The sequence below is a fragment of the Durio zibethinus genome, chromosome 1, assembly GCF_047325235.1.
Source record: "Durio zibethinus cultivar Kanyao isolate XHJ-2024 chromosome 1, ASM4732523v1, whole genome shotgun sequence".
NCBI lineage: Eukaryota > Viridiplantae > Streptophyta > Magnoliopsida > Malvales > Malvaceae > Durio > Durio zibethinus.
The window spans coordinates 35,217,545-35,237,940 of NC_143162.1; the positions used below are offsets into that span (position 1 = coordinate 35,217,545).

At 31.9% G+C, this 20,396-nt stretch overlaps 2 protein-coding genes, 1 non-coding gene and 1 pseudogene across 4 annotated transcripts; 2 read left to right on the plus strand and 2 right to left on the minus strand.

The window, feature by feature from the left end:
* Positions 1 to 1,638: 1,638 nt before the first annotated feature.
* On the minus strand, positions 1,639 to 5,136 carry LOC111312556 (adenine phosphoribosyltransferase 1-like). Its single transcript, XM_022912930.2, has 7 exons — positions 4,762 to 5,136; positions 4,380 to 4,490; positions 4,148 to 4,258; positions 3,804 to 3,896; positions 3,308 to 3,457; positions 3,006 to 3,064; positions 1,639 to 2,058 (listed from the first exon to the last, which is right to left on the minus strand). Exons 1-7 carry the CDS (start codon positions 4,952 to 4,954, stop codon positions 2,005 to 2,007), a joined length of 771 nt encoding a protein of 256 aa, XP_022768665.2. The 5' UTR covers positions 4,955 to 5,136; the 3' UTR covers positions 1,639 to 2,004.
* A 5,795-nt stretch (positions 5,137 to 10,931) lies between these two features.
* LOC111311343 (zinc finger protein AZF3 pseudogene) lies at positions 10,932 to 12,066 on the plus strand (annotated as a pseudogene). Its single transcript, XR_016345884.1, has one exon. The product of XR_016345884.1 is annotated as a zinc finger protein AZF3 pseudogene (transcript).
* Positions 12,067 to 16,567: 4,501 nt separating this feature from the next.
* TRNAK-CUU (transfer RNA lysine (anticodon CUU)) lies at positions 16,568 to 16,640 on the minus strand. Its single transcript has one exon. It is a non-coding gene; the product is annotated as a tRNA-Lys (tRNA).
* Positions 16,641 to 19,307: 2,667 nt separating this feature from the next.
* LOC111311344 (LOB domain-containing protein 38-like) lies at positions 19,308 to 20,396 on the plus strand. Its single transcript, XM_022910719.2, has 2 exons — positions 19,308 to 19,697; positions 19,812 to 20,396. Exons 1-2 carry the CDS (start codon positions 19,514 to 19,516, stop codon positions 20,294 to 20,296), a joined length of 669 nt encoding a protein of 222 aa, XP_022766454.2. The 5' UTR covers positions 19,308 to 19,513; the 3' UTR covers positions 20,297 to 20,396.

Here is a 20,396-nt window from a genome sequence, read left to right on the forward strand (position 1 = left end):
ATTGATATAGGAAAATACGAAGTTTTTAATATGTTTAAAAAAAATTAAATTCAAGTATAGTCTAAGACACCCATGATTTTATTAAAAAAAAAAATCAATTAAACAATATTGTTTTCATGTTATTGATATGTATGTGTGTGTGTGTATATTACATAATTAATTTCTATAAAGCTCCCCATATGGTTCTTCTCCATATAGTTCATATATATATATATATATATATATTATTGTCATGAGAAGAAAGAAAAATCTACTTAAATTAAAAAGACAAAAACAAAATGGCCTCCCTTAGAATGTTTAGGTATACTAATTTTTGACAATATTAGTTTTTAAGAAAAAAAAAAAAAGCTTATATATCCCCTTAAAGAATTGTGATTTAGTAATTTTTAGACACTTGTCTTGTCTTTTGCTTATAGTTATTAAACTACAAAGTCAATGCTCACTGAGTTTATTTTTCTTATAGGTGCATATAATTATGGTTAAAAAATGATAAACTAATAAAATGTCAACTTTTTATTGTTAAATATAGTATATTGTTTCATGGGAAATATGGAAATTAATTATGATTAATCAAACAATGATGAAATAAAGGGATCACTATACAATTGAATTAGCTTTTCTTGGCATCTTGTTGTTTGTTTACAAAAAAAAAAAAAAAATTATAGTTTTGCTTCCTTTAGCATATCTTTTATTTTGAAAAATGAAAAAGAAAGAAGCTTGACAACAAAAGGGTTGGGAAGAGCATGCCGCATGGGGGGAGAAGCTATAGTTGAGTAGACTGTTGAAGAGCATAATTGTAGTTTGAGCAAAATATATGGTTATTCCACTCACAGTTATTTCCCAAACATTAATTTGCTCTAAAAGGGATGAATAAAGAAAATAGACCATGTTTTAGCTTTTCCTTGGTTCCCTAGGCCAAGGATTTTGAGGTTAGGCAAAGAGAAATGTGAATTCAGTTGTCCAATGTCAGGTGAAACTTTGTATGTTTTTTTTTTTTTTTAATATTTGAAGTTGTTATAATAAAATCTTAAATAAAAAATTTAATTCAATTAATTCGTATAATTATTTTTAAAAATTAATATTAAAAAAATTTATAGTTCAAATTCCGACATCTGCTTTTTTTTTTTTTTTTTATCTTTTGTAAAAACAATTGTTAGTGATTTAACGTTTGATCAATGGATTAGGAATTCAACATTTTACCAATAAATTTTGGTGAAACTTTATACTTTGATGACCATGAACGTATACCTTCCTGCATGTCATTTTATTCATACTTTGATGCTACAAGAAGCTCAAGGCATGGCAGAAAACTAGCATTAATTAGATTCAAAAAACCAAAATTTTTGGTTTATAGCATAAAAGAACATGTTTCTTACATCATTTACAGAACAAAACTGTTTTCTGAAACATCTCTGTCTCCTTTTTAATCTTTTTTTACTTAATCTACTTATTCCATGAAGAAACATAAGACTGCAAAATTTCATGTTTTTATATCAATACAAATTGTGACACATAATTTTTGTGTAAAATATAATACAAATATAAAAATTTCAATTTTTATATGACATAAATACACAAATCACCATATCTATACAAAAGTTATAGGAGTAACAAAATCAATAGTCAATAAGTTGTGAATTCAGCTTGAAAACACGACAATGGCATTAACAACAGAATCACTTGTATCAACAAACAATCCGTTCAATGAAAGCCACTAGATATAGTGCTCATAATATTACAAGGCAATCAACCATCCTTGCAAGCAGAAATGCAACATTTCTGGTAAATACTCACCTACAGACTTTCTTGTCAGAGAAACTGGGACGAATACCGTCGATACCTAACTTATCACAGTTCTTAGTTCAACCTAACATTAACTTATTAACCAAATATAGCCCTTTTATTCAACCAAGTAGTTTTGTTAGGCTTTGAGACAAAGTTCCAGCTATATTGCAAACTCAAAAAGGCCAACAAACAAGCTCTTCCACCACAAAACTTGAGAAATCAAGTGGAGCTTACAAGAACAAACAGTGGTGTATCTCCTAGTCGTTCCCTGCCCTGAAATATAAATCAAGAAAGGAATAAAAACAAAGCAAACGGCAATGCATAACTGTCAGTAGAAGAGTATAATATACTTTGCGCTCAACTCGTAGCGCATGACAAGTCAGTAATTTTAAAGCTCTACCGGTTGATACAAGACATTGGAAAAAGATATATAGCAAGAACTGAATGAAGATGCAGTCAATAGTCATAGCTATTGGCTTACTGTCAATACAAGCCCAAATTTCCAACGTGGAATCATATCAATGCCGCTATGTTGTAGTTGAATTTAATATTAATAATAATGATTTATATGGAATTTACTGCCATAAACTCTGCTAGTTTTATTTTAAAAGAAATGACATAGGTCCTATCCTAAAAACCTCCAATGAACAAAAAAAGGCAAAAACTAGTGAATAAATGCAAAGAATAAATCAAGCTCTTTTAAAACCCAGCATCCCGTTCATAAAAGAACTACAGTTGTATTAAATATGACATTGAAATTATTACATCTTTAAGAATTTATTGTCCAGCCTAACATGTTTTGGCATAGGCTCAAAAAGAAGATCAAATTTTGCAATATGAAACTAGAGCACAGATGAGATTCATTCCTTCAACAAGTATGGCGCCAATTAGTTCTAATCACCATAAGCAACATCTGGCAGCCTTTTCCTTTTACAATACTGTAACACCTTTTTTTTTTTTTTTGCCCTTCTAAAGCTGAATTACTATTCTAAATACTTATCATTAGCCCATTGATATGCCTAGCTACAGCCATCACCATAGCACATTTATAGACATGTTAATAAGCTCCACCTGTAGTTTTATTGGTCATAATAGAGTCATAATATGAGTGTGTGTGAAGCTCAGCTATCACAGGGACTGATTTGGAAGGTTAAAGAAACAGAAGCTTAATAGCTAGTGATTGACAGGCAGCAGGTAGCTGTGAGATTAGCGACACATACCATTAGCCCGAGTAATTCTATAACACAAGCACACTCCACAACATGCACTCCAACGCGCTCTGCAAAAAACAGCCATTCATGTAAATAGCAATGTTCTAATAAGATAACAGGAGCAAGCAGACACTCCAATCCAAGAAGAAGGCAATCTTAAGGAACTCTCTTGTTCTCCTGCCTAAAGTCATAGGTCTGCTTATAGTTGACCATGAAAGTGATTGCAACCAAGCAAAGTCACTTGCAGCATATTGTAGCATATAAAGGAGAAAATAAGTAAGATCTCGACATTCATATATAAATGGAACTACCAAGTAGCCTGATTGCAGCACACAAGGTTCCACCAGTGGCAACAAGATCATCAATTATCAAAGCATGTTCGCCTGCTTGCACAGCACCAACATGCATCTCCATTATGTCTGTTCCATACTCCAAAGAATACTCCTCCGATATAACCTCCCCTAATAAAGATCAAAACATTCAACAGTTAATACAGAGATCATTGTCCTTCATACTGTGCTTGAATTTGTTGGAGAAATTGGCAAATTAATGGATGAACATAATGCAAGATTATCAGTACTGAAGAACATTACCATAAACGTATCATAAATCATTCATGAAGTATATGATGATAGTATACATTAACTATAATAGAAAAAAATTTATTTTAAGGAGCCACATATGGTAGAGCTAGAGTAAATTAAAAAAAAAAAAACATATAATAGTTAATCAAATCTTCAATGCTAATTACAACTTGAGGCAACAGAAGGACAGAATTCATTTGGAGATAAAATAAGAAGCATCTACCAGGCAACTTATTGGGTTTCCTCAAAGGAACAAACTTGGCCCCAATAGCCAATGCAATAGGCGGACCAAATATGAATCCCCTTGCTTCTACACCTGCATTTTTGCCATCAGTATTACATCAGAAACAAAATTACATACAAGATTGCTACATATGAAGAAAAAATAGAACGGACCAACATTATAGTAAGAGAAAAATCAGACGATAATGGAGTTCGATCAGTTTCCAAGAAGCATTACAATGTCAGTTGTTAGTTTCTTGAACTTATTGCTTGGTAACCAAGCCGATCAAGTAATTTTCAAGTGTTCAAAATAGATTGATACTATGTATTAAGACAAGAAATTACCTGCAACAACAGAGATATTTTTCCCTCTGTACCTCTCAACAAACAAATCAATAGTATCACGAAATGCCCTTGTATCAAGAAGCAAAGTTGTTATGTCTTGAAACATAATCCCTGAACAAAAGGAATAGCAACTCAGAAAAATCAATATAGGAAAAAAAAACAATCCATAGCAGAAAAAAAAAGAAGAAAAGAAACAAAAAGCAGAGAAGAGTGAAACGGTAGTTTACTTTACCAGGTTTGGGAAAGTCTGGGATGACACGAATCACAGAAGAAATTTTGGAAATCCGAGGGTCTTGTTCATCTTGAGACGCCATGCTTGGTTGATTTGTCACTGAGTCACTTGCTGCTCAAACTCAACAAAGTACAAACCCAATCAGATACTTGGGATTTTGTTTTGCCAGATGAAAAAACAGAGACAGTATGTGTAAAAGGGAAAGACTAACCAACACAAAAACCCAAAAATTAAAATAAATTAAATTATAAAAAAAAGCCGACCAATATCCATTTATAATTATTTGACTAGACTGCCCCTGGCTAAAATTCTTCTTCCTATAATAGCCCTTTGTAACAAACCCTTCTGACTACTGGGTTTACCAAACAAACAAAGACATTACCAGAGCAGACCAGAGGAGGGAGGGTAAGCTGGTAATTTTGCAACCGAAGTTCCGGTAACTGGAAGGAAGAGGAAAGGGCGATCCAGCGGCGGTTTGGTTTGGGGAACACGGCGTTGACAAGCGGAGTGGTCGGTGTTGAAACTTGAGGAGAGATTGGATTTAAAGGAGAGAAAATTAAAGGTCTTTGTATCATGTTGCGCCAGCAATGACTATATAATAAAACAACAAAAGCAACAGATCAACGAGTTTCAAATGTTAAAATAAAATCTTTGGACGGGGCATACGTGCAAATTTAAGGGATTGTGAAGGGTAATTTGGTCTACAAGTGAATATTGATGTGCGAAAACATCCATCAAACTGTGATCTACTGTGAACAACTCTTACTCAGTTAAACCACTATAAAAAGGCCTAGTGAACATGCGTTTATAGAATGAATAAGAATTATTAATTATTATTAACAATTTTACATATATTATTTAATTAAATTAAAAATAATACATTAATTAATTATTTTTTTAAATATCGACTTAACTCTTGCCTAATGCTGAGAAAAATCTCCTATAGAAAATGTTGGAACTTGGGATTAAACTTAGTTCATATTAGATTTACTTTGTTTGAGAATTCACATTGGAAAAGTATATATTCAAATAAAACAAATTGAACCATATATTTAATGTTTTTGAAACTGAGGCATTAATCAAACTGATAAAGGTTAAATTTGCGTTTGATTTGATTTAATCGATGGTTTAAATTAAAAGTGGTTAATATGTATTTTTCTATGATATATCTTCACACAACCTAATCGTTTTTACTTTATAAAAATACGAATGCAATGGATCACATTTTGGTTTGTTTACTTTTTCACTTAACCTTTTATGGGTTTAGGACTCTAGGCCCGCAAATCTGACCGGTTCTTTTTTATGGGTTTTTCTTTTGGTGGTATGTAATGACAAAAAGAAACCTTCACCAAATCAATTTCCGGATTGGGTTTCGTTAGATGGGTTTGATTAACGGGTGCATTGGCATTAGTTAAGAATTTGTTTTAATTATTATTTTAAAAAATATTTTATATTTAATGCATTGTTTTTATCAAATTTTAAAAAAGATTGCATTAATTACATTTTTTTCCTTTAAATATCACTTTAATCAGTATCATTAAGCGTGCTAACATTTTTCTTCAATCATTTCTTTATTTCTAGGCTTAGGTAAATTAGTTACCTAAAACGTGATCAAATTTCCTGTATGTCATCAGTGAATCAACCAATTGGCCAAGATTTTCGCGATCTGATGTAGGTGGGTGTCTAAAATTAGGCCAGACCTAATTATAGTCCAAGTTGGCAGGGCAAGGTCTAATCAAACAAGAGGCGTGAAAAAAAGACTTTAATAAATAATAAAATCGCAATTTTACATTAATGTATATTGCTTCGAGTAATTAAAATTATTTATTTATTTTTTAATTTTAAATTTTATAAATAAAAAAAATAAATGATAAAAAATTTTATTTTTTATGAGATTCAAATCAATTTAATTTTAAATTAATTAAAATTTAAAATAATTATTGTACATCAAAATTTTCAAATTAAAAAAAAATCACAATCTTTTTAACGCACGTGCTCTATCGAAAAGAGTTTCGACTAAAAAGACAGTGATTGGAAATGACTGTGACAGTTTATGCCATCTTCCATTGAACACTCTCTCATCCCCAGTTAAAAAGTCTTGGGCATCTGATGCTTTCAAGCTCATATTTTGCATATACCTCAATTCATTCAGTACGGTTAAACAGATGTCACTTTGGCCGTTGAAAAAAAAAAAAACATGTCTTTCATTTTCTTTTCTTAACCAACTTTGCAGTGACTGTTTTTTAAAGTATGTGATAAGTTCAATGACTTGTTTTTTAAAGAATGTGATAAGTTCAATGACTCTTCACCAACTGCTTCGGATGATCTAAAACCAGGAACCAATTTGTTGTTATTTGCTGTAGTAGCCTTTGTTTTGCACCCAGGTTTTGTAGGTGCGCTGAAACTGAACTAAAAAATAAAGATATATTTCTTTATGCAAGAGATGACTTAAGGCGGGCCTGCCCTTGCTGGTCTCTGACGCCGCCATATGTACTTTCCCATGCTTATCTTGCTTTGATTAACTTCTTACACTAAATTATTATATCCCTGATATTTTGTTTTGACTCGAGGGAAACAAGGATGATAACGGGTTAAGTTATGATAAATTTTTGTTAGTTACGAATTTAACCTGATTTTATAATTAAAAATTTTAAATTTAATTTTTTTTAATATTTAAATTCGATTCAATTTTATATAAATTATATTTGATTTGATTCGATTTAAAATTAATAAAATATTATTTTTAAAAAAATAAAATATTATTTTTTTAAATTTAAATATAATTATATATAAATAAAAATAAAAAAATAAATTTTAATATAATATTGAATCGGATTGAATTTGTCTAAAATTTGAATCCAATCTGACCCAATCTAAAATTTAAATTTAAAAAAAAAATTAAATTTATGTAATCGAATTGAATCAAAATTTATTAAATTCGGATTGGACTGTCAATCTTAGAAGAAAACAATCTTAATTTGCTTTTGGGTTAATATGTAAAAAGTCTTTTTATTAGTTTTATATTTAGAGAAATAAAGTTTTAAATTAACATTTTAATTTTTATTTCTTCAAACATTTTGTACTTGAATTATTACCGTCAATTAAGATTAAGTGATTATCGTAATTTAAATATTTAAAAAAATTATGTATATTGTTATAAATGTTCAATCATCAACACGTTAATTATTATCATATTTATAAAAATTTTATACTTTTTTTTGTCCTTGATTATTTTTTTATTTTTAAAAAATTTTAATTACAAATATACTTTTAAATTTTTTTAAATTTTTATTTAAATATTGATGTAAAAATTATATGACATAATCATAATTAAACATTTATATTACGGTTCATAATTTTATTAAATATTAATATTAAGCATGCAAATTGATTAATGATGTTAAATTGAAATATCAAAATGTTTAAAGAAACGAAAGTTTAAGTGTTGAAGTAAGATTTTATTTTTTAAAATATTAAAGTGAAAAAAATATAATATATGAACTGTTTTTGTATTTAATATTTTATTTCTTGGTGAATCTCACTGTCGTACAGAATATTATACAAGCGCAGGAATGGAGGCAAGGTTGCAAAAGAAAGTAGCAAGACCACAAGGTTAATTTGGAGTCATTAGATTTTTTTGTGCTTGGTAAATATGTTTTTTTCCTTTTAAATAATATTTATATCCTCACTCATGATCAAATTATTCGAATATCAACATTTACATAATTTATTAATAAAATATTAAAATTTCAATTTCAACTATTTAAATATAATTTTAATAATATCACATATCAAGCAAAAAAACTATATCTCAAATATCAAACAAAGAATTATCTGAACACATAAAGGAATATTAAACATGACATACATTGAATAAGATTACTCAATTTTCATTCACTTTTTGGTACCAAAATCAAACTTCTTGTGATTACAAATTTTTTCAACAATGATAACAATCTTTTAATTTGCTTCAAATCGTCTGCTTCAATTCAAGGATGTATTGTTTTTGGATGATTGAGCTTTTATTTATTTATTTATTGCACATGGCAAAAAGTAGAGACATTTTTATATACTCTCCACAATTATTGGGAGAATCGTAATGGGACTTTACACCTTGTTCCCAAGCCTCGAAAATGAAACCTCAAAAGATAGTCCAACGAGTAGCTTCTATCATATTAGTGAGTGAGCAAGATTTACAACCGTTGATTTTAGCAAAAGTTATTCCTTTTTTCTTTTTCTAAGGCTGATTGTGGTTGATCAGTCACAGCTCCTAAGTGGATCTGACATTCTGGAATCTGAAGGAATGCAGTGTTCATTTCTCTGTTTCTTATAATCTTTTCCCCTTCATATATTTCGGTGATTAAACTTTGATTTGTTTTTATTCGGATTTTGGACGGCTATTTTCTGATTTAATTTTGTGGCCAAAAATGGACCCTTCAACTGTTAGTCGGCGCGCGGGAGTTGGCGTTAACTTCCGTCAGCTTCTAGAGAGCCAAATGGGCATAAAAAAATCTATTACAAGTTAGAATCAAGTCTTTTTTTTTTTTTTTTCAATTAGCCGACTTTCTCCATTTTGCATAGTATTAATAAGGCAAAAATAAAGCAACCAAATTTGTGGTTTTCTGGTGAATAGAATTGTAGTAATTCAATGGATAAGTTTTGGTTACTTGGTCATCCGTTTTGTTTTTATTTTTTACTTTTCTAATAATACCATCCTCCACGACTTTCTCCCAAAATGAAATATATAAAATTGTCAAAGTTTCCCACTTGTTCGTCAATTCAAAACACTTAACTAACATGTAACATGTGAGCAAATACATATTTTCAGCCAAATTTAACGTGAATCCTAAGTCTATAGTTAGTAACTAACTAATTGAAGCAAACCCAATTTTTTTTTTTTGTTTTATTCAATGTTTGATATAGACTGATTAACTTAAAAATTATGATAATTTATATATGATAATTACATTACCATCTTTAGCAAGAATTTAATAATTTACATGGTAGTTATCTTATATCTTCTAAAGTAATTAAATAAATATTTTACAAAGTGACATAATTTTCATTAAAAAATTAAAAATTTTATCACCAATATTACTATTATTTTATACATTATTATCTATAAAAAAAATTAAAATTATTTATAACTTTTACAATATAATTATTTTAGAATTTCAAATAAAGTAATACTTAAATTTTAATAAAATCAAATATAATAATTTTTAATTTATAAAAATTAATTATTATTAATCAAATAAGGTGATTTGAAGTCATGGAAGATAAAATCACCTACAATTAAATTATTATTATAACTTTAAAAATAATATCATCAGCTACTTAAACAAAAACTCTGCCTCCAATCAATTTCATACACATTATTGTACTACTTCATTAAAATATACAAGGTCTCGTGCAAAGGAGTATGTTATATATTATATTATATTTATATCAAGAGAGAAACTTGTTTATGGGAAGCACTCCAGGTTGTTTTCCACTTCTAATTGCCAAATTTATAGTCTCATTAATCATCAAAACCGTGTGGATCTTTTGAAACGAAATTTTATGCGATTTTGTTCACATTGACTATTGAGGATCTATTTGAATTAATGATAAAATTGATTTTGATAATATTAAAAATAATAATAATAATAATAATAATTATTAGGAATGAAACAAATTTTTTTAATTATAAATAAAAAATTATTAAAAAATTTATATTAAATAAATTATATAAAATTTAATATTTAAATTTAATCAATGATATAATAAATTCGACTACGTTATATTAAAAATGTGTTACGCCTGCTAAGTTTAATATTTTTCACGAGAGACACATGCACTATAGCTAAGACAGTAAAGACTTCATTCACGAATTTGATTTCCGAATCATATTCACAGGCCAATGCCGTAGAAGGAGTGGACAGTGAGGAACAAACTCAAACGAATCCAAATCCTTAATTCACCAAAATGGTTTAGAAAGTTCTTGTCCATGTGCACGTACCAGAGACTTTTCACCGCCTTAAAGAAAGTTCCCCGTACGACCTGGCAACTGCTTAAAGCAGATTCTACTCGATGGATGGAAGATGGATTGGAAATGAGTAGGCCTCCAATGACAAGGAAAAGTCTTAGCTGCAATCTGGGGTATAGCTCCGGCTGCTGCTTTGAAAAAGGGCCGGCCTGGCCTGCACCGCGTTTTTGGGTGTTGGTGTTTGACTTGGAAGCTGTCTTCCTTGTTCCAAGTCTTTTCAACACTGGTAGCTTAAAAGGAAGGACCACACTGTACTTCCTCATCAGTTTCTTACTATTCTTTAGATTCAATCTCATTTCTTTGACCAACTAGTCTGAAGAGGAATTGCCTCTTAGCCACCAAGAATACTCAATTAAACGTGCTCCACTCCCTTTTCTGTTGTTTATTTCGCCCTCGTACCAAATAGCCTACCATTTGTCTAATATTATATCGACTTTAAGCTTTACTTTTTCTCAATTCTCACCACTTGTCACGCAACTTCCCCTTCCCACCACTACCCTTTAAAACCCCCTCCAACCCTCACTCTCACTCTTCAACTCACAATTGCCTCTTCTCTCTTAAAAAACTTCCCTTGCATCTCTCTCTCTCTCTCTCTCTCTCTCTCTCTCTCGCTCCATTCTAAAGAAGAAAAGCTTTCTTTTTTTTTTGTTGTGCTTTTCGGTGTTAGAATCAGATGGCTTTAGAAGCTCTTAACTCTCCAACAGCTGCTACGGCTCCTTTTCACTTTGAGGATAGCAACTTACACTGCCTGGAGTCATTTGCCAAGCGTAAGCGTTCAAAGCGACCACGTTTTGACCATGTTCCCACCGAGGAAGAATACCTCGCTCTCTGCCTTATCATGCTAGCACGCGGTGGTGGAGCCACCTCCACTTCCACTGCCACTATCCCACATCGCCACCGCTCTCCTACTCCAACCAACACACCACCGCCAGCGCCAGCACCAGCACCAGCACCAGCACCGACCTTAACAGAGCAAAAACTTAGCTACAAGTGCAGCGTTTGCAACAAGGCCTTTAACTCTTACCAGGCTTTGGGTGGCCACAAAGCCAGCCACCGTAAGCCTTCAGGCGGCAACGATGACCGGTCAACGTCAACAACCACATCTGCGACAGCCGGTGGAGTCACTTCCTCCACGTCAAACCCAAGCGGTAGGTCCCACGAGTGTTCAATCTGCCACAAAAGCTTCCCAACAGGCCAGGCCCTGGGAGGCCACAAGCGATGCCACTATGAAGGTGGGACTGGGAATACCGGTAGCAATAGCGGCGTGACGAAATCTGAAGGAGTGGGCTCCACCAATACCATGAGCCACATCAGCCAGCGGGACTTTGACCTGAACCTACCGGCTTTGCCAGAATTCTCACCGGCTAATTTCTTTGTTTCCGGCGGTGATGATGAAGTGGAAAGCCCACACCCTGCTAAGAAGCCACGCCTGTTGATGCAGATGCCACCCAAGATTGAAGTCAACTAAACAATTTCTAGAATTTTTTTTAGTTCTATGTAGGAACTAAATTTTAGGCCAGATTCGATGTATTTCTTTCTTTTTTCTTTTGGTTTGGTGAGAACTTTTTTTTCTGTACATAGCACTTGAACAATTCATCAGTCTCAATTGCTACTGTTTTTGTTAATTCGATTCAATTCAATTCATTTAATTCCTCTTAATACTTATTAAGTATTTATCTCCAGCTTACTGTCGTATAATTTCCATACGCTTATTCTAACATATGCTTGCTTAACATGCGCAACAAAAGAGCCAGTTGCTGGTGGCTGGTGGCTGGTGGCTGGCAGAGGTTGTTGAAGCTTCAGTTTATAGGGCAGTTTGGCGTATGAAAGAAAAGGATGGATGTTTTTAACAGGTAGTTACAGTTACAGTGGCAAAAACTAGCTACAGGCTAAATGTTACAGCCCATGAACATCACGTGCATGTTCCGTCTTTTATTGTTTTGTTGGCCTAATAATTCGTAATTATTAAGTAGTTTATAGTTATTTGGGGTCGAGGCGAGTGGGATGCAATATTGGTGACGATAAGGGATCATTGGTGTGGATAAGAAGATAGGCTTGGGATGGGGGGTGATGGGGCCGTTGGGAAGTTTGTGTTTTCTTTTGGCATACCGTTTTCGTATGGGAAAGTGATTAGGATGACAAATGGCTTTTGCTTAAGGGAACTTCTTTTCTTCTCTTCATTTTTTTATAACTGCCATGCCCTCTCTTCTTACTATTTATTGATTGTATTTGTTTACTGACCAATGGATGCGATGGTGATTTCGATTCCCTTTCCTTGTTCGGGTTTTTCTCTGTGATGCCACCATTTGTCTACACCATCTGTGAAGGCTTAGTGCTTTGTCTAGTAGCCATGATAAGTACAATTAAGGCAAGGGCCAGGAGAGTTAATTGCTTGTTTTGCTGTCTTCCATATGTCACTAATTAGCTATCTAGGTGTTGATTTTATGTGCTAGTTTAATTTTTCAATTTTAATAAGGTTGACATTAGATCTCATAATTTATGTATTCTTATTGTATAAAATATTAACAATTTATATATTTATATTGTATTTTACACAAAAATTATATATTATAAATCATGTCAAACATGAAAAATATGAATTTTTTTTTTTAAATTTATTAAATTCATGTATTTTTTTGTTAAAATTTTAAATCGTATTACTTTTATTTTTTACATATTATTTTTATATTATATTATTATATCGTATTTTAAATTAATATATAAGAGGAAAATAAATGAAACAATTGGCAATGAAACCAAAATTGTACCCAAATTTGGGTTGTCTTAATTTTCTTCTGGCAGTTTTCTTGGAAACTCCCATACATGGTTTTCTAACTCATATCAAATATAGTAACCAAATGTACAATGCATGCGAATCTTCATCAATCTTAAACACTATGCATATGCTTTTCATTTCTTTTACAAGTTTCAGCTTTGTTTGTCTATCTTTGAACGGTACACCAGCCGGAATTAAACAAACTTTTTCCAGTTTTTACATGCAAAATTTTTCAACGAACCTTCTTCTTCCAAGTACCAAAAAAACCTTTGAATTTGATTTGTCTTATAGATCTTTCCAAAGTTCACGCTACCGCGAAGAAAACTGCCAGGCCAACGCATTACCTATGTGTTTTGTTGTCCAAGTAATCCCCCACCAACTAAACAAAGAAATTTGCACACAATCAAAAGTTGTGACGACCCACATCATCTATCATCAGTCGCCTGATCTTATTGGCGATCTGACATTAATTAAAATACTTCATCTCCGACTGATGATCTGTTCACACCTAGCTAAGATAAGAGATATAATTAAGCAGCTGGCTCTTCATATTGTTTGGCTAAGTACGTACGCAATCCTTGCCATTTTCACTTCCATTTGCTGGAATGAAAACCCTATCAAAAGGAATTATGATTTATTTGAATGATAGTTGAAATTATTTTCATTGCATCATCATACAGTTTTAGAGTGGAACCCTTTTTAATCAGTGCGAAAGGTTTGCTTCTGGATCGTACTAAAACACTGAAGCTTCTTCTCTTTGCATAAAGGAATTATATATGTTTGAAAGCACTGATCATATCAGCGCAAAGAAATACTTTGATGCATAAGAATGTGATTCAAAACTAAAATTAAATTAAAATGAATGACGAAGTCAAACAGCGTGGAACAGTCAGGCCTTTGCTTTATATGAAACTTACTTTTGTCTATCAAACAAAGTACAAAGTAGATAGGCCCGCCTTTGATAGATGCATTTTTGGTCTTCGTCTCTCATCCTCTTTGATAGTCGGCCGTTAGCTCACAAATTACTTATTAATTAAACTATACCTAGGTGGTCGGCAAACCGACCATATATAAGTAAAATGGGGATTATTGTGATAATGTCACATGGCTTTGTTTAATCAGCTTGATTAACGAAAGACTATACATAGCAAATGCAATTCACCTATTTGATAACTATTAGATTCATGAATTAAATATAGTATTAATTTTGTTTGTTAACTAAGATGATATTGCGAATGAAACTTTGACTTAATAATACGAAGGGATTATAAAAGTTTAAGATTTTAAATTCAAAATTTATTGTGTGTGTGTGTGTGAATTTATTTTAATTTTATGTTAAATTTACCCAATTATATAATAATTTGTTTCTTTCTTTCTTTGATTTAATTCGATGATTTTTATATTATGCATATTAATAAGTCAAAAATGACATTTTAAGCCTATTAAAATTTGTCCTAATATAAATTACGAAAATAATAAAAATATATATAACTTTCAAGTCATTACCTTCCATAGCTATTCAAATTCAAATACTTATAAAATATCTGATAACGAGGGACATTTAAAATATCTGATCACATGGCACATGCACTGATAGGATGATGATGAGTGTCATGGCATATATCACATATATAATTTAAAAAACAACTTAGATTATCCTTTTTCATGTAGAGACTACTATCTGCAAAGAACATTTGACAACAATGCACGTAAAAGTTTATAGTAGTCAATTATCTTTTTTTTTTTTACGAACTTGTGATGGTTATAGATAGAGAGGAACACAACTTCTAGAGGTTCTGACCAACTAAATTTCCAACTAATTAAAAATTTGTCGTCGGTTTGGCAAAAATTTTAAGGAAGAAAACATAGTTATTCCATTTGTCAATGCCTAAAATGTTATGTTTCAATAGCCAAAGTGATCCATCAATGCCAAGAAGCTTCTTTTCTCCAAGTTCTTTGTATGTGAGCATTTGAACGTACGGTATGACTTTGAGAGGACGTCGACGGCGGTCTAGTTTGGTGGCCAAAGACCATTATGGCTTCAATTAGTAGATGACAACAAGTCATAATAGAAAGTTCTTTGCTGACAAAAAGTCAGAGAAATTAACCCAATCTAATTAATGGGTAAGTACCCTCATCCTAGTCTTTCTAACATCCAATCTTCTACCAGCATTCCATTAGCCTCTCGGAGAATATGGTTGAAGCTGGCCTCTTGTAGTTGGACTAATTATCTTTATCAAGATAATTAAGTCAGGGAAACTGTGGTCCTTCTCAACCAACCATAGCTAAGCTGAACAAGAAAAGTTTTAGGCAAGTTGTTGAGCCCAAGTACAACTCTACCTCTACACATATATTATATCATATTTTCATCTATTGATTTTTTTAATAATATATAAGATTAGGATTTGTATAAAGAATTTACGTGCATTCAAAATTTTACCAGTGAAATATTTTGACAATGACAAATCAAAAAGGTTGGACAGTTTATCTTAATCTGCTAGTTTGAAAATCCAAAAGTGAACCAGATTCAATGCAAATGCAATATCTCTATGCAATTCCATTAACCATCAACTTTGCAAGTTCTTTATATTGAGTGTATTTGCACCATTCAAAAAAAAATGGATAAAAAAAAAAAGGTAACGTCCATTGTTGAGTTTGACTTCTAAAGTCGGACCTCATTTTATGCAGTGTTCAATTTGCAATTTCATAAAGTATTTTTGTTTTATAGAAATTAAAATCTTTTTTATAAACAAAAATTTCAACTCATATATACAGTTCTGCTATAAAATATCTATAAGAAATTGAATAAAAATGAAATAGTTTACACTTCTCTTAGGTCAATTTTTTTTTCATGGGATTTATTTGAAGAAATCAAGCAGAGCCTTGATTATCGTACAGAATATTCACACCTTACCAGTTCTTGTTTTTGTAAGTGGAATTAGTGGGGCTGGGAGTAATCTTTTTGTTGAAATGCCAACTGCTATTTTGAGTTAAATCTTTATATGGGGGCTGGACCACTGCTGGGCCATTGATGATGGAAGAAGCTGTAGATTAGTAGTGCATTTTGTTGCCCATTTTGGATGTAATCAGACCAAGTGGATGATACGTGGCTTCCTCGTTTACCATTAAAAAAATGCTACAATAGCAGACGCTAAAGTACTCTTTTTCAAGTCTGCAAGTTGCCTTCAAACTTCAATGTGGAACGGGAACACGAATTCAGAGACATAATCTGATGTTGTCAAAGCTGAAGCTGCTGCTATCAAACAAACACCTACTCTTTTTTTTAAGTACAAATTGAACTGAACTTCCCCTCCCCCAGGCCCCAGGTTCTGCAAAAAGTACATCACTCCTGACTCTTCACGGCACATAAAAAAACCCTGGACACGCCCACCGTGGGGCTCGAACCCACGACCACAAGGTTAAGAGCCTTGCGCTCTACCGACTGAGCTAGACGGGCTTGTATGGCTAAAGCAATGGGCTTTTAAAATTTAAATCAATAAAAATTAGACCAACAGGCCCAAACCGAGCCCAAGTGTGAGGCAGGCTTTGACTGGACCAATTGCTACTGTTCTTTTCTGGTACGAAGATGCCAAGACCCTCCCCGTCTGCTTCTAATTATGGGCAGAAATTTGAAAAAACGAAGATATTATTATATACTATAATATTAGCTTTCATCTTGATTCATCAAGAGACAAAATCCTTGGGAGGTTCAGCTGATGGAAAGAAAGTAACCCAAGTTAAAGTTCTATCGTTTCTACCTCGGGCAATCACTGAAGTCTGAAATAAACAGACTCTAATCCATCTCATCTATCTATACATTATATATATATCATCGCAACTTAAATAGTACAAACTACTACACAATAGAATTAATTCCAAAGCAAAAAAAAAAAGGCAATGGTACTTTGATGAGACAGATTTGTCTACTTTTATAGTATTCGACAAGACGTATACTAAATATACTATAGTGGACGAAGTGGTCTTTAGTGTTACATCCACAAAAACGTACTGTATGCAGTATGCTGATAATTTGCCAAAGGAACACACCACGCTTCATTGTCCACCATTGAACTTGCTCAAAAGACAATCACTGTACGTAAAAACATGAGGGTTACTTTCCTCTGGAAGCAAAGCTAAATGAATGCCAGAAGTTTTCTTGTACTAATAAATTGTGGTCTGGACTCTGTTCTCTGGGTTCTAATAGTCTAGTTTATATATATATATATATTATAATCGGATATACAGAAGGAAGACTGAATTCTAATTAATTAAGGAAGAAAAGATTACAACATGTCTCTCGATATTCGATTTTGGAATTATCACAGTATGGTAAACTATTGCCTTATGTATAATTCAGTATTTTTTTTTTAAATATTGTAATTTTTAAATAAAAAAATTATAAATATTAAAATTTTAATATCAAATTTAATATATTATTTTTTAATAATAATTATATTATTTAATTGAATTAAATTCGATCGAATTATATAATTGAGTATTTAAGTTTACAAAACTAGTGCATTAATTGATAATATTTCTCATCAATATTTTGGAGTAAGTAAAACTAAACTGGATGGTTTTCTTTTCATTTATTTATGACAACCAAGGACACTACTGATGGATTTTATGCATTATTAATAGAATAATATTACTGACTTATCTATAATCAATAAAAAAATTTATCTGTAAAATTCATTGATTATCGATGAAGAATTCCATCTATAATAATGAATTTTCTGATAGTGGGAGGGGGTGTTAGATACAAAGTTTCTTAATTAAATTGCTCAACAATTATGTCACATTAATTAATTAGTATGTACTTAAAGAAATGCAGCCTCCTAGACTTTACACTTCATTTAGGCTGCGCATGCATTAACCAATTAAGATGATGCAAAGGTAGACAAATTATTCTTTAGAATATATATATGTCATAGAACATCCAAGCCATACAATAGAGAAAGAGATTATATATAATATATAGTTCAACATCAAGATAAAAAAAAAAAAAAAGTTTGGCATCATTCCTACCAAATGCATTATTAATGAAAATTTTTTTATATACTAGTAGAAAAATTATTATTTTTTCATTTAATTACCTAGGTCGACCCATGCGAAATTGAAAGAAATTATATTCATACTCCAATTGCTTGCCAATAATATGCTAATGAGACAAAAGTTTGATGTGCACTAAAGGAAAAAGGAAACTATCGTATGAATATAAAGTCATTACAACGTGGATGCTGCTTTCAACCAATTATTCCGTTGTTATATGACATGAAAATAGATTTAATAATTCGTATAATTATATCGTATAAAATATTAAAATTTATATATTCGTATCATATTTTATACAAAAATTATATATCATAATTCGTATCGATATAAAAATATAAAAATTTTTATTTTATTAAATTTATATATAATTATTATTATAACTTAAATAATATTATTTTTATATCATATTTATATTATATTATCGTATCATATTTTAAATTATCAAATTTACATTAAAACTCTCAATCTGACATTGGTTACAATTAAAGAAAAGAATCAAAACTACTCAAAGGCTCATTCATTCCCATATCAAAGACCAGTAAAGTTTGTTCATGGTGGGGGACAGATTTGAAACTTATTAGACCTCGATATATCTATGCAACTAATAGTATTTAGACAGCTAATGAAAAGAAAGAAAATATATTTGGATTGAGCTAGCTAAGAACTAGCTTGCTTGTCAGAAAAATCAAAGTAATTATATTCCTACCAACCAATATGTTCCATTGCTATTACTTAATACTTAAAATTGATAATTCGTACTAATGGGAAGCAGAAAAAAGGTTGAAAAATTGGATGGACTAAACCGATCGAACGATCCACATCAACAAAAAAAGATGGAATCCAACGGTGCACATGAAAACAAGAACAGTAAAGGAAGCGGAAACACGAAGCCGCTGGTGCCCAGAGTTTGGAAGATATTCCTCCCCTCGATTACCCTACCACCACGTACCTACCGTCATCAAAGAAAATAAAAAGAAAAGAAACCCTTAACCTAATCGTGGTTAACTTAACTCAACCCTTATTCATCACGTTTATTAATACACGCCCTCCCTTCGTTTTCCTTCCTTCTCATGCTATACTTTTGCTTTGCTTTGATATTTCAATTTTCAGCTTCACTCTTTTCACTCACTTTCTTTACTTGCTTGAAACTTAAGTAATCTCCGATTATAATTTTTTTTATTTAGATTAGACAGTGTTTGAAACTTAAGTAATCTCCGATATAAGGATTATATATATATTTTTTATTTAGATCAGACAGTGGTTAGTTGAGAAAAAATGAGCTGCAATGGTTGCCGAGTGCTCCGAAAGAGATGCAGCGACACATGCGTGTTACGGTCAAGCTTACGTTGGATCGAATCCTCCCAAGCACAAGGTAACGCCACCTTATTTCTGGCCAAATTTTTTGGCCGAAGTGACCTCCTCTCTCTCATCTCCGCCGTCCCCGAACCTCAACGCCCCGGTACCCTCTCAAAAATACTTGATGTTCTATTTACATTATTGAATATTTGTTTTATTTTTTACGTATATGTAAGAGTTTTTTTTTTCTTTTTTTCTTTTTTTGGATTTTTCATAGATTTGTTTCAGTCTTTATTGTTTGAGGCATGTGGTCGTACCGTTAATCCGGTGAACGGAGCGGTGGGGCTGTTATCGAGTGGGAACTGGCACATTTGCCAAGCGGCGGTGGAGACGGTGCTTCGAGGCGGAGATTTACTGCCAATTCCTGGGATTTTTGCCGGAGTTTGGACGCCGAATTGCGATGAGTCATCTGATCGTTTCGGTGCTAACTCATGCAACTTCCAACGCCGCTACGCTCAGTCAAAGCCTTTGATGACGATGATGATGATGGAGAATCAATCGGCTTCAATGACATCGGATCTTAGCCTCTCCTTAACGACAAAGTTTGGTAGAGGAAGACGTGGAACCGGAAGACGGTACGAAGAGGAAAAGAAGAGAGACAAAACGATATCGTTTTATTCGGAGGAATCGCAGATAACTACTTTTGAAAGCAACGGAACCGAAGGAAGCCAAGAGAGAAAGATTTTGAATCTCTTCATTTGAGAAAACTAAGACTAAAAAAAAAAAAGAGTATTTTTTTTATAAGCCGGCGATGTAGTGAATAATGAAGAAAAAATAATAAGAGTTATAAAGTTTTTTCTAA